Below are 15,372 nucleotides of genomic sequence, written 5' to 3' on the forward strand. Positions count from 1 at the left end.
AGCCTTCCAGAGCTCAAAAATCAAGGATTAGACTCTTATGTTTCATAATGACTGAGATAAACATCTCCCCAGCCATCTCCATCCCTCCAAATCATTCATGAAAAGGACAAAAAGCCCTGTGTATTCCTTTGGGGCTTCATTATCTTGTACAAACAAGAAGCTTCACAGGTATTCTTACTTTCCTGAGTTTGTAGGAACCAAGACCTTGTTCAGCATAAGGAGAAAAATCTCAGGGTCACTGTAGAAGCTAAAGGTTTCACCAGCTGCTACATCCACCTGCAAAGAGCCCTCATCCTCTCTCCTTTCATCCTTTCTCTCTGCAGAGCACCTGGTTTCTTACTGGACTCAAATAACCAGGAATTAACAGCTGAAATAAATTAACAGGAAACAAAGCACCAGAAATTGCTCTGGGGTCCAAGATTAAACCACGAGCTACCAATATGGAAAGCAAGCAAGCAAAATGGTGTTGGAGACACAGAATAGCATCCAACTAACTCATTCTATTCTATCAGGGACGCAGGTGGCGCTGTGGGTTAAAGCCTCAGCGCCTAGGGCTTGCCGATCGAAAGGTCGGCGGTTCGAATCCCTGCGGCGGGGTGCGCTCCCGCTGCTCGGTCCCAGCGCCTGCCAACCTAGCAGTTCGAAAGCACCTCCGGGTGCAAGTAGATAAATAGGGACCGCTTACCAGCGGGAAGGTAAACGGCGTTTCCGTGTGCGGCTCTGGCTCTGGCTCTGGCCAGAGCAGCGATGTCACGCTGGCCACGTGACCCGGAAGTGTCTCTGGACAACGCTGGCCCCCGGCCTCTTAAGTGAGATGGGCGCACAACCCCAGAGTCTGTCAAGACTGGCCCGTACGGGCAGGGGTACCTTTACCTTTACCTTTTTAACTCATTCTATCACTGCAAGGATTTCCACTTGTGCCACGGCACCCCTCTAACCCCCTACACCCACTAAATATGTTTTGGGGTTTCCCCCAACCTTCCAGAGCAGATATCCGGAGGTCGTGGGGTGCATGTATGGGTGGAGGGAGTTCTGTTCCATAAGCAGAATTCCTTGCACTGACATGATGCGTTAGCTGGAAACTGAGATGGTTGGAAGGGCTAATCAGTGTTCTCTTTGCCATTGTTTTGTTTGTATATGTTTTGCTGGATCCATTTTTAATTTTGATTCTTGATGTAAGCTTGGTTACATGGTGTTATCTAAATACAATAAATAAACAGAAGTGATCTGCAACTGGCTGTAGCAGCTGCTAGAACCCATAGCTACTACAGTCACGTGGAGGCTTCACACCATATGGAGCCTCATTCATTGACTTCCGTGTGAATCAGAGATGGGACAGCAAGAGGAAGCCTTGTTGCTATCTCCTTCTGAATCTCAGAGAGGCTTTTATTTATTCTTTGGAAGCTATGGACAGGGGAATGGGGAACAAGGGGACAATTTGACACAGAGACTCTCAATAAACTCTAAATTATTTTCAGCTACCTCAAGCCTGGCAGTTTCTCCCCCCTCCTCCCTGATGCTTCCTTATTTCTTTTCTCTCAGTCAGATAGCTACTCCATCAACAAGCGAGTCAGATGGCACAGCAAAGAAGACATTTGAATGTGAATACAGTGAATGACATTTTTATTCAAGGCACCCTGAAAGTTATGGTCACACCAGGACAAAGGAGGCTTTAATGCCTGCCGTGATTGATGGCTTGATATGCCCTATCTCAGCTGCAGGATATAATTAAGATGCAAACACATAAACTCAAAGCACCAGGTTAAGAAGGGCTGTCAAGCAGCATACAGAGAGGCAAACGTGTTGATTCCCTATGCTACTAAAGAAAGGTTGCAGGTTATTGGAGTTGGGGTGTGTGTGTTCATGTTAGGAAGGTGGGGTGTTGAACAAGTACTTCCCTCTCTACAATTTACCGTATTTTTTGCTCTATAAGACTCACTTTTTCCCTCCTAAAAAGTAAGGGGAAATGTGTGTGCGTCTTATGGAGCGAATGCAGGCTGCGCAGCTATCCCAGAAGCCAGAACAGCAAGAGGGATCGCTGCTTTCGCTGCGCAGTGATCCCTCTTGCTGTTCTGGCTTCTGGGATTCAGAATATTTTTTCTTGTTTTCCTCCTCCAAAAACTAGGTGCGTCTTATGGTCTGGTGCATCTTATAGAGCGAAAAATACGGTATATATTATGCAGCACACAAGATTTGAGAAGTGCTTTAGAAGTTTTTGCTGTCCTTGTGCTCCAAACAATGCTGCAAGTCAAGGCAATAACTTATGCCCATTTTAGAGATAGGAAGCTGAAGTCAAAATTGAGGCTTTGCCAAGACATATCATCCATTTTCTAAAACTTTGCCAAATTGGTGTGATAGGGACCATTCTAATGAAAGAATAGCGAATGTCTCCTTCCCTTACATTCCACAGAACAGCTTCAACATCCTTAAATGCCTTTGCCAGCATTTCTCTTCCCAACTTTAGAAAAGACCAACAAAGGGAGGGAGGAGGAGGGAGGCTAAATAGTAAAACATTTTCTATAGTAAGAGCCTCCAGAGAGAAAGGGCTGTATCACAAATTGGTGCAATGTGCTTAGTTTCTGAGGTTCTTTTTCAATGCGGCACACAAAACATGTACCAGTTAATACAATTGCTGCTGTAGTAGTAGGAGAATAATAATAATTATTTTTTAAATAGGATTATTAAAAGAAAAGTAGTTCCAAAACATGCCCAACATGGAAACTGGGAGTTTGGGGATTTCAGATTTTGCACTTGTACATAACTGGTTTGTGGGCAGTTAGGAGAGAAAAGAAAGAATGTTATTGCATCTACAGGAACCCTGTTATTCCTGTTAGATGGACACTGTTGAACATAGTGATGGTCCAAGCCCATTTCTTAGCACTTTTTACCCAAATCTGATCAATCAGGATTCTGCCCTCTGGCAAAGAGAAATATGACCAAAAGCAAATTGATATATATCCCTCCCATCTTGCAAATCTTCCTTTCCTGTACATTTCTACCCAACAGTGTAAGTCCCTTCTGTCCTGCTTAGATTTCCTCCCAGACCATCTTCTCCTGCTCTTCTCTTTTCTCTTCTTGTACCTACAGGACCGCCTCTCCCGGTATGCCCCACAGAGAGCCTCAAGGTCCATAAATAGCAACACCCTAGTGGTCCCGGGCCCTAAGGAAGTTAGATTAGCTTCAACCAGAGCCAGGGCCTGGTGGAACGCTCTGCCTCATGAGACCAGGGCCCTGCAGGATCTGATTTCTTTCCGCAGGGCCTGTAAGACAGAGTTGTTCCGCCTGGCCTTTGGCTTGGAGCCAATTTGATTCCCTCCCTCTCTTTCTTTTTTCTTTTCCTTCTCCTTCTGCGATGAGGCTACATTTTAATATTTTAATGTTTCAATGTTGTATTTTAATTTTGTTTTTAAGTTGTAATCATTCAACTTGTTTTTATTATTGCTTGTAAGCCGCTCTGAGCCTGGCCTTGGCTGGGGAGGGCGGGGTATAAATAAATTATTATTATTATTATTATTATTATTATTATTATTATTATTATTATTTCCCTCAAACCTCAGCACCTCCAACCCACTTTCTACAGACAAACTGGTTGTATTTCCTGCTCGATGTGAAGCCCCTCTTTCTCCTTAGACCCTACCATGGAAGCTTCACTGCCTGTCAACGTTCTATAGCTAGAAAGCTTCCTTTGAGCATGTAGAATGTTCATGAGCCAGTTTTAGCGTAACAATTAAAAGGGTTGGACTATGACCTGGGGAAGCCAGGGTTCAAATCCCTACATCTACACATATAAATATAAATACACACACACACACACACACAGAGAGAGAGAGAGAGAGAGAGAGAGAGAGAGCGCAGGTAGAATGTTATAATTGTATTGTACTTAAGAAGCCTGGGTAAATAAAGAGGTTTTCATCTGGCACCTATGACATAAACGTTGGTGCCAAGTGAGGCTCCCTGGGAAGACTACTCTATAACCTGGGCACCATAGCCAAAAACACCCTAGTTGGCACCTGCCTCATCTCTGAAGGTGGAGGCACTCAGCAGATCTGGAAAATACTGGCCTACGTTGGGTTGGGTAGTAGCCACTCCTTCAGGCATTTGCATATTATTTATTTGGAGTATTTGTGCCCCGCGCTCTTCAGCCAAAAAGGCTCCCAGAATGGCTTATATAAAATCAAAACAAGGCAACCCCTACCAGCAGGATTACATTCAAATAAATAAATAAGTAAATAATCTAGTCCAATCCCCTGCAATGCAAGGATTTTTTATTTTTTTTTGCCCAACATGGGGCTCGAAGCAATGACTCTGAGATTAAAAATATCATAGTCTACTAACTGAGCTATAACACTGATGTATTTCCTGAAACATTATTCTTTTTGCATTGATGCCTTTCAGAATCTTGCAGCATGAGAAGATCAACACACCGGGGAGGGATTTGTGTGCACACAAGAGAGAGAGAATAGGCTGAATGTTACCAGTGAATATTGGGTTTTTTTAAAAAACATGCACACATTTAAGTGGAACTTCACAACTTTCTACTTGTGTTCACCATCTCCATTCCTACTGCACAATTATAAAATTGGTACTTCCTAAGCAATTATTCTTCTGCGGCTTAACTTCCAGAGCAATGAAGCTCTTGGAAACTAGCTGAATGGAAGGCTCTTTGTGCATTTGTTGTTTAAAATGAATGCTATAATGAAAGCTATGATGGAGAAAAATGAAAGCCCAGCACCGCACAATCCAATTTAATACTGTTGCATTCAGTAAATGCAACTGCCTGTGGAAGCACTTTAACTTTACCTTTTCTGTGTTCTTGTATTTCTCCCAGCTTTTCAACATCTTCAGCCATTTTGTAGTTCTTTCAATTTCAAGCTGCTTTTGCTGAAAATAAAATTAGAGTGCATTATTCCCTTCATCTCACCTGTACTAAAGAATGGTTGGACATTTACAGGCGTTTAGGAACAGACGCAGCTACGCATTTCATATCAGAAAAACCAATGGCAAAGTATTATAAATCAAATGCAAATGTTTAAGAAATACATTGGGGTTTCTTCTCCCCAGCCTTAACATGTTGCTGATCATGTCCAACCAATACAGAGAGGTTAAGGAGGAAAAGCACATATTAAATTAGAAATTAAATTAATTAATATTAAAAACACAAATATTTGCAAATAAGGCCACCTATAAATCTAAACTGAAGCAGAATTAAGCAATATGCCATGGGTAGGCAAACTAAAGCACAGGGGGCCAGATCCGGCCCAATTGCCTTCTAAATCTGGCCCACAGACAGTCCAGGAATCAGCGTATTTTTACATGAGTAGAATGTGTCCTTTTATTTAAAATGTAACCCTGGGTTATTTGTGGGACCTGCCTGGTGTTTTACATGAGTAGAATGTGTGCTTTTTAAAAAAATGCATCTCTGGGTTATTTGTGGGGCATAGGAATTCGTTCACTATTATTTTTCCCGAAATATAGTCCGGTCCCCCCACAAGGTCTGAAGGACAGTGGAGCGGCCCCTTGCTGAAAAAGTTTGCTGACCCCTGCAATATGCCTTCAACTGGCAGTGACCACATGGTTGTTTCTCAGCTAGTCTTCTACTGTTTCCTCTGGCCAGCAGTGACACTTGGGGGCCTCAGGAAGAAGGCTTTCCCAGCACCTGCCTCCTGATTCCTTAAGGTGGAGATGCCAAGGGTCGGACCTGGGACCTTCTGCTTGCAAAGCTTCTGCTCTAAGTGAATGGTCCCCAAGCATTTTTCTTCTGGATAACTTGGAAGCTGCTGGTGGTTTTGGCCAACTACTTAATTAGTTTCCTGCCTGTTTAGAAATTTTTATGTGCTGTGCATAATTTTTTTAAAAAATCAAATGGCATTCAAATTTTAATACAACAAGCAATAAAAACAGAATTCTCCTGCAGCCAAGCTGGTGCCAAACATATTGCCATGCTTGCCTCTGGACCAAATCAGCGAGGGATCTTGTCAAAGGACCTCCATACATACTGCCCAGGCTTGCACCCTGGGAGATCACTTTGGTGATCTCCATTGGGTCCCAAGACAGATTGAAGCCAACAGCAGCCACCTAATGTGTAGATAAGTCAGTTTCACCCTGAACTTGCCCATTCCAGAAATATCTACTTGACTGTACATACAAAGTTTTGACTATCTCCCATATAACAACCTCCAGATTCTGACCAGTAAAAGTGACAATGAAAATTATGTACTCCGCTCTGTACTTTGCCACACCCATAAGAGATGTGGAGTTTATTTTAAATGCCACTTTGCAGCCTAATCAGAGCATTGCACTGCAAAGAGATACTAAGCAACAACAGGTTATTCCAAAGACAGACATAATTACAGTAATTTAAGACCACTTCACAATACTTAAATGGAATAGAGCCACTGTGCATGCTATAATCTTTCCTTTTGCTGATAAATACCTATGGAAGGTTTGCATTCGTTCATCAAGCAAAGTCTACCCAATGAAAACATTTTGTAACAGTGTTTAGGAAGAGTCTTATCTGAAGCCCTACAATTTCATAGTAACTTTATATTACGTTAAGCAGAGATTCTTCCCACTAATGTGCACTCTCAGAGAAAACTGCACACACTTGACTTCCACATGAGAATGTGCAAGAAACTAAATGTGCAGCAATGCATTTTAGTGACAGTTTTGTTCCCCAGCTAGTTGACTGCATCATAAATTGTGGGCAACAACTGAATTTTAGCTTCTGCAGCAATGCTTCCCAAATATGCTATTCGGGACAGTTTTTTCGCTGGCTTAAAAAATTGGAGAGATACTATACTCAAAAAGATTTATCAATAGCTCCCTGAGCATTTGAACAAAGTTACTTTTTCAGCTTCTGTATAGTATAGCTATAATGGACTTCCAGTACCCTGCTCTCTCCTTTGCATATGTGAATCTGAGATCTCCCTGATCTTACAGTGACACCTGTATTTTGGAACAGTGTTACTACTGAAATCAGGCAGACACCTACAACCTTATTTTTTTGATCCCCTGGCTGCCAACAGTTTTTAGAGAATTTGCGCAGTTCAGTGTTAGTCATTCTGTATTTTATTATTTTATTATTCTATAATCTTATGATGTTTTAATAATTTTATGGTGCACCACCATGATATTTTTCTTATTACTTGGCAGTTTATAAACACTCCTGTAAATAAAATAAAAAATAGTCCCAAAGAGCTATTTTCATCTAATGTATCTCCCATACATTAGATGAAAATAGCTTCTGGATCTTCAGATAAGAGCAAAACTTTTCATTTAAGTTAGAGAGCATCCTGGACTAGGCAGAGACCCAAGTGTAATTTAAAGAGGCTTAATTAAGTAGAAGCTCAGCAAACAGCTGCAAACAGAACACAAGTGGCTCTTCCACCTTCCCAGACTAGCAGGGCTCAGCATCCTCTTGGCAAGTGACCTTTCAGTTGATCCTAGGAGTGTTAACAGCTCTATGGGGACTACATAAGCTGCCTTCTTTTGACGATACTCAATGCCAAATAATCACCAAGCGCAAGGGCAGAAAAAGTAGTTCGCTGCATCTGAGGAAGAGAGGCACTTTTGAGAGATTTCACGAACAAGGGAATGGGTTTAAAAGGAACATCTAACAGAGAGAGCTAAATTTGACTCACAGCAGCCTCAGTTGCAGCACAGCCAAATCTAAGCATGATGTAATCTGTGGAATGCACAGAGGGTGGTGGAATTTGTTGGCACAAGTAAGTCTTCAGCACACAAGGTTTGGGCCAAAACACCATGCAGATTGTGCAACATAAATTGATAAGCACTTGCCTCGCTATGGGAAGAAAGTGTGAGGGCTCTGACAGGGTCCTAGAGTCCTACCGCCTTCTTCCCAAAGCCGAGTTAGCACTTGCCCAGCTGGGAAGGAGGTGGGAGGGCTCTAGGACTCTGCCAGAGTCCTCATGCCTCCTTCCTAAAGCCTGGCATGGCACCAGCGCTGAGTTACGGACACCAAATTTTGGCTTAGCTCGGGGCACCATCACACCAAAGTCTGCCCCTGCGAAAACAGTACCTTCACAGTCTTCTGTTAGAACTCAGTACAACCCAAATGGTGGAGTACAGACTTTGCCTGCAGAAAGCCCCATGTTCAATCTCTGGCATTTGCAGGTAGCCCTGGGAATGTCCGTCTGAAACTCTAGAGAGTCGCTGCCAGTTACTGTTGGCAAAGGAGTACCAGAGGCAGCCAATGTGGTGCTTTCCAGATATTGCTGTTATGCAACTCCCAACCACTGCCCTTGACCACTGCCCTTGCTAGTCAGAGATGGAGACCAACATGTGGAGGAGACCACGTGTACGTAGTGGTGTACATAGCATAGTATAACCAATGTTCTGCTTCAGTGTAAGACACCTTCTGTGCACCAGCTTCAATCTACAATATCTCCAGTTACAAGTTACAGAATCGCAGGTTAAAGGGCTAGCAATGATCACTCCCTGAGACCTAGAAGAAGCACTCCCCGTCAGAGCAGATAGCACTAGTCTTGAGTCATGGTCTGACTCAAGACAGCTTCATATGCACAATGACCTGCCCACATATAGCTTCAGCAGTGGTACAGCACTGAGTAGAACAATCACTGGTAATTTAAAGTGAGAGATGAAGAACTTACCCTCTCTGTTGCTGCATCATGGACAGGTAGCTCCTCTTGGCTAAAAAGAAAGGGGAATAGACTATTACTTCCGTTGAATATGAACAAAATGATAGTTTCGAACAGATTGCTACTAATGGAGACTCAGAGGCATGGTGCAGAAGTTGAATACTTAAGAGCCAATTGCAAAACATTATGCCACAATAATGTAAGATAATAGAACAGTGGACATATTTGATTACAATCCTCCGTTTGGGGATAAAACTCAGGGGAAGCTCAAGTGGATAGGGTGGTGGTGCTTCTACTGTATAACATTCTACAAGGTCTTTAAAGCAGAAAAGTTCATGGGCCTACAATAGAGAGAGAAGATTACAATGAAGTAGGATAGACAGGTATGTATTAGTCATATAAAACAGTCAAATATTTACTTGGGCTGTATCCAAAAATCTATTTTGACTTTAGCACTCAGAAAATTCAATTGAACAATACTTGAAATTAATGACTACATCAAATTCTGTGCTGTGGAATGACTGTTAAATCAGTTTTAAACACAGATCGATACCTAGAGAATCACTTGGGTGGGTGATTTCACAACCCATAAATTAGTTTACAAATCTGCATCCAAATCACACAAAATAAGAAAATGTTTTTAAAGTCAGAAGCCAAGATAAAAAGAAGACTGCCTTTCATTATAAGCAGTTTGGATTGGTGAAGAAAGACACTTGCCTAGTAATATGCTTAGAACTGTTGGGTCCTTACACACACTCAAACACTCATATATTTATATACTATTTATTTTGGCGAAATAAGCTGAGATATTCATATGCAGCCCCTTCTCTCCCTCCTCAACATGCCACAATTAAACTTGGAAGTCTGCTATTAATCATAGTTTCCTGTTTCAGTCAAACCAGGAAAAAGTATGTTTACCAGGTTCAGAACAAGCCAAGGTTTAAGATCCTGAGTTGTGGCCAACCATAGTTCCCAATTAACTATGGTTCATTGAAGACTTCTTAGCTTTCAGCAGTGCACCAAGAAGAAAAGAGGGAAGGAGCAGCACGAAGACAGTGTGTGCTGCTGGTAAAAGTCTCACGTTTATCTGGGCTTATTAAGCTGACATATAATCATCCAAACTGGGCCAGTGACTTTTGGCTGGGTCAGTATGTGAAATGATTTTTAAGGAATTGACTGATCTCTACACTCTTAAGGCTCATGACTCTTAAGGTTTCTTGCCTTCTCCATTTTTTTGTAGCATGTAATGCTCTTCAACCTGCAAGAGCTCCCCACCAAACAGCCATTGTGGTTCTTATACTCCTTCACTTTTGCTCTTTGCTTGTGACACAACGTGGTGCGAACTGTGTAAAATTAACAGGAGGAGGGCCATTGGTAACACAGGAATTGTCTGGCTCATACTGTTCCATTAATTTTTTATTTTCAGCTGCATAGAGGCTCTGCATCCAAGTCTCAGCGAATCATAAATAATATGCAATCTTTTGGAAAGGATGATCTGAATGTAAGTATTAATTCAGATGCTCGCTATAGCAATTTAGAGCTAACTGCTCACTGACCACGCACACTGCTCAAGTTCTCAAGATGCACATTCTTATTCCAGCTGAGCAAGCTACAGGGTTGGACTGGATTGTATTAATTTTCCTCCGCCACTTCTCCCGCTGCCACTTCATCAGTGATTTTAATAATTCAGTATTGCCAGTTGGTGCATTGCTTAAAATGGGAGAGTGCTGTCTGCACAATACAGCTGCCATGGGGATGCTCATTCCCATGTAGAATCTGCCCCAAAAAACCCAGCTCAATTGTTTAGCAGAACTGACAACACAGTGTCTTGCCCACTGTACACAGCTTTCCCGCATCAACCAGCATCATCTGATCAAGTTTGGTTGATTTGGTTGGAGGGGGTTTGGGGATGGGGTGGGAGAGAGGAAGTTGCACATTTTTATCCCACTTCCCTTCCAAGAAAGCAGCACACACAGCGTTCCCTGTGGTCTCCCATGAAAGCACTGACCGGACACTGGCGGTTGCTGTATTGTGCGTGTCTGTGTATCTAATTCTGTGTGTCTGACTACAGAATTAGGCTTCTACTGTACCATATCACCAATGGGCCACAAACATATTGCGCTAAATAAGCTACAGTGGTCCCCAAAGGAACCACTACCAACATCCATTTTATTACACATCTCATATAAGGTTCTTAGTTCCTGTTCACTGTGGCGAAGGACCCTAGTTCTCTGGTAGAGCAGCTGGTAGAAGGCCCTTGGTTCAATCCCCAGTGCCTCCAAGTAGGACTGGGAAAAGCTCCTGCCTAAAACCTTGGAGAGTTGCTGCCAGTCAGTGAAGATAATAGTGAACTAGATGGACTCAGTATAAGGCAGCTTCCTATGTTAGGAGTATTGGGATGGTGTTTATGGTGGTAATTAAATAGTGCTGACATTATCAGGACAAGATTCTAAGTGCTATGGGGTGATTAAATGAAATGACTAGACATCCACTAAAGAGTATTGCAGCTTAAAAGACTAAATTGTGTCTACATGGAAAGCAATTACATTTATAGCTATCTCTGATGCTCTACTTATTTTAGCTAAGAGAAGCCCGACTCCAAAGTGTGATACTATTTAAGACACACATAGCACATATCCAGATGAGAATCAGGCTAAAAACAGAATCTGACTCAAGTCTCAGGTCTTTAAAAGTTCAATCTTGCTCACTAAAAGAACGGGGAGAAACGATATCACGGGGCTTTCACAAAATAATACATTTTAAATTTGGGCCATGGCTTCTATCACCAGAAGTATTTTGTACCCGAGAGTAGACACCCAACCACAGTAATGTTCCTGTACCACATCATGAGTGGCTGACAAGTTGCCTCTCTGTGTAAAATACACAGAAACATGCTATGTAAAGGGGGAAAAGGCACATTTGAAATATACTTCTGTATGTCGCCTCAAGGGCTGATGCTTAACTTTCTTTCCAGTGAAACCAATGAGGCTTTAAAGTGCTCAGCATTGGCTGGGATTGTGCCATTTATAAGCAAATGAAACAGTAAAATAAAAACAAATCAATACACCCTTTAGAATTGAAGAAATAGGTGTGTCTTTTGTTCTTGGTAATTTCTACCACAGTAAAAACTAATGGTAAAACAGATCAGGTCCAAGGATGGAGACTTCTACACACCTGGAGACACTGACCTCACCAGAAGTAACTGCCTGCTAAAATCTGGTGCACAGATTTCTATAAAATAAAAGGTCAGGCCAACTCTGCACTACTATCTACAACTGCTTTGTGTTGGACTGTGAGCACAGCTCAAACAAGGACAACCACAGTGGGCCTTATGCTTTAAAACTCCCTTGGCTTGTCAAAATAAATGCATTATGTTAGGTATTTGGGCTGGTACGTTACACCCTCCCAGGGTTTTTCAGTGGGTACCAATCTGTGTTGTTGTTGTTTTTAAAGTATCTTTTTAAATACACCACCCTGCATGCGCGCACAGTTGCCAATTTTAACCCAAGCAGAAATGTCTTGATTTGCTTCCAAAATGTGTTTGAGTGAGGCCTTTGGCAAATGTCCAGGAGAAGCTAGCTCCTTGCAAGTTAACCAGCTGCTGAAAACAGATTGCTATGGTCCTTCAAGGGTGCTCAGACAGTGGTATTACATGGACACTCTTCACTTGATTAGTTGCTCCTAGGCCCATTTAACATTTTAAAGCAAGTCTGCCATGTTTTTATCCGTGTTCCTTGCAGCAAACACAGTATTCACATCCACACCAGACATTTACTCTCAAGCCATTTTAACAGTCATGGTAAAGAATTCAGGGAACTGTAAGTTTCCCATGGGAGCCGCGAGTTGTCAGCCCCCTTAACAAACTATTACTGCTTGTTTAATTTGTACTACCATTCCCAGGATTCTTTGGGGGAAAGCTAGGAGTCATTGCTTTCCCTGAAAGAATCCTGGGAATTGTAGTACAAATTTAACAAGCGGTGCAAACATGGGTGTGACAAGCATGTGGAGAGATGCACATTTCCAAACTAAACAGCAGATACATATCAATAATCCCACATTCAGCCACCTGTGTCTCCAGTGTATGATCAACATAAATCTCAAGTTGTTTTGAGGCCAGCTTCACCACACTTCAGGAATTTTCTGTATAGACTGTAAACACGTCTGCTGCTATAACGTTGGGATTGGCACTACGGAACTCAAAGGCAAAGCTCTACAAGGCTTCACAGAGGAGTTTGTGTTGTTAACTGTTTATTATTTATTTCAGTGCTCATATCAAGCTGACTGAGATGCCCCTCCTGTGTCTCCCTTCGCCCACACCCAAATGCTGGACTCTGGTATTCTAACAAGAGCCACAGACCACAAGCCCTATTGATGCCTGTCCCTGTTATGCTCCCTTCTCTTATTTCAGATATTCTTCTAACGTAGATAATAGCTAAGTGGGAACAGAGCAATGAGAGCGTGGTTGTATCAATGGCAAAATGGAATTTTTAGATCCTTGCAGCCAGGGAATACCAATCTTTACATCTCCTGTTTGTAAAGTGTGTGTTTTTCAATTCCCCTCCTTCTCTCCTCCGCAGTGTGTGTGCACTCCTGCCCACACCACAACTCTCAAGAGGCTTTGGCTGTTTGCAGGCAAAGTCTGCCTACACAAATCAATCTCTGTTGGTGCAGCTTATGAATATACAGCAACAGGAGTCTGCATGCCTCTATGAACTATGCAGACCCACTCCACGGGTTGCATAACAGCAAGCACAGTGGAATCAGAAAGAGGAGGGAGGAAAGTTCAAAGTTGCCCCATATCCTTACGCAAACAGAATACAACCTCATGGCCTATCTCCAAGACAACTCGTCTTCCAAGGAATAGTGGAGATGCAGATGTTGATCGTATCTCAAGTCCACATTATTGGCACTACCAATATGTATGTGCTCTTTCAGAAGCAGGGAAAGAAAAAGCCCAAATGTAGTGACCAGGAGTTACCTTATAAAGGGAGGCAGAATAATGACAGCACATAAAGCTTCTCTCATCTCCACAAGCTGCACCCACAAAATCTCCTCTATTAAAGGTAAAGGAGGCCAGCTGCCCTCTTTCATATCTCATCATATTGGAAAGATGTGAAAGGAAGATGATAGATGACAGACAGACAGACAGATATAGAGTGGATACCAGGTTTACAAAGCCTGAAGACAACTGATTTCTCTCTGACATAGTGAACTGTAATGGTTAAAAGTCTTGAGCTGAAAAAGGTGCCACATCAAATCTTGCCTCAGCTATGAATTCACTAGGTGCAGAGGCCCTAAAATAGGGAGGGAGTCGTTCTCTCCTTGACAAAACCTGGTGCAGTATTACTAAGAGGCCCAGGCCAGCACCCTCTCTGATCTTGCATAAATCTCTTCACTTAGGCAAATCACTCTTCCCCAGCCTTGATCTTCCAACTGCAATAGGAGTAGAATGATAAACTACTTTATTATAGGATTTAGGACCATAATAGCTCAGTACCAGAGCACATGACTTTGGCATGCCTTCAATCCCTGGCACCTGCAGTTAAAAAGATCAGCTAGCAGGTGAATAGGAAAGACCTTAGAGAGCCACTGCCTGTCAGAGTAGACATCAGGAGGACAACAGTCTGGTATAGCTCCCTCTGTTCCTATTGTTATAAGGTTTGAGATACTGTATACATTACAAATGCCATTATCTTGTTTCCCCAAGATCTATATTTGGAGATTGTGGGAATATGGGAGGCATAGCATCTGCCCTATATTTCTCCTTGGCTGGGTCTACACATGCAGGGGAATGAAGTGGTGAATTGGGCCGAATTATTTCACACCTCTTTTGAATGATTTAAGAAATACTTGCAAGTAGAAAACTAGCTCAGCAGGTAGGGGGCGGAGCAAAAACATCTCTCTGCTATGCTAGTTTTCTTCCTACAGGGATATACCATATTTTTCACTCTATAGGATGCACCGGACCATAGGACGCTCCTTGTTTTAGAGGGGGAGAACAAGGGAAAAAAAATATCTCCCCCTCTCTGCTGAGCTCCCCTTCAGAGACAGGGCCCCTTCCATTTCTCCTCCCGCTTGGCTGAAGGGGTGCCGCGCAGCTCTCCCTCTCTGCTGAAGCCAGGAGAGTCTTGCTCTCCCGGCTTCAGCAAAAGGAAGCCGAAGCCTGCGGAGCGCAGCGGGAACTCATGCTGTGCTCCAAAGGCTTCAGGCGGCGATCCCTGAAGCCTGGAGAGTGAGAGGGGTCGGTGTGCACCGACCCCTCTCGCTCTCCAGACTTCAGCGAAAGCAACGCGAAGCCTCCAGAGTGCGGAAGGAGTGCTCCCTCTGCGCTTCGGAGGCTTCGTGTTGCTATCGCTGAAGACAAGGAGCCTGCATTCACTCCATAAGACGCACACACATTTCCCCTTAATTTTTGGAGGGGAAAGGGTGCATCTTATAGAGCGAAAAATACGGTACATGCAGCAGAGCCTTGAAGAATGCTATCACCCACCTGCAGTATCAAATAGTACGTCAAAGAGTATAGCCACTTCATGATTCTACCACATGCTTTCTGTTGCATGTGTAGATCAGGCTTGAACTACGGGATGTTCCACATTTCGTCAAGATGAGAAACCCCATGCAATCCAGGGATTGTTATATACACAGCAATGAAGGAAGTGGATCCAAATCTCTATAATGACAGGGCTTAAGTAGGAATACCCACATAATGGTTTAAAAATCCAAGCATTTTGCAAACTTCATCTCCCTAAAGCTC

General features: G+C 42.9%; 1 protein-coding gene across 9 annotated transcripts in view; it reads right to left on the reverse strand.

Annotated features, from left to right (window-relative positions):
• The window catches only part of USP6NL (USP6 N-terminal like), a 139,707-nt gene that overhangs the window by 41,942 nt on the left and 82,393 nt on the right, over positions 1-15,372 (reverse strand). For all 9 annotated transcript variants that reach the window (XM_079992381.1, XM_079992378.1, XM_079992380.1 and 6 more), the window contains 2 exons: positions 8,631-8,670; positions 4,801-4,881 (listed from right to left, as the gene is read on the reverse strand). In XM_079992381.1, the coding sequence (XP_079848507.1) occupies positions 4,801-4,881; positions 8,631-8,670 (121 nt within the window). The remainder of the gene's footprint in view (positions 1-4,800; positions 4,882-8,630; positions 8,671-15,372) is intronic.

Source organism: Podarcis cretensis (assembly GCF_951804945.1).
Source record: "Podarcis cretensis genome assembly, chromosome: 10".
NCBI classification, from domain to species: domain Eukaryota; kingdom Metazoa; phylum Chordata; class Lepidosauria; order Squamata; family Lacertidae; genus Podarcis; species Podarcis cretensis.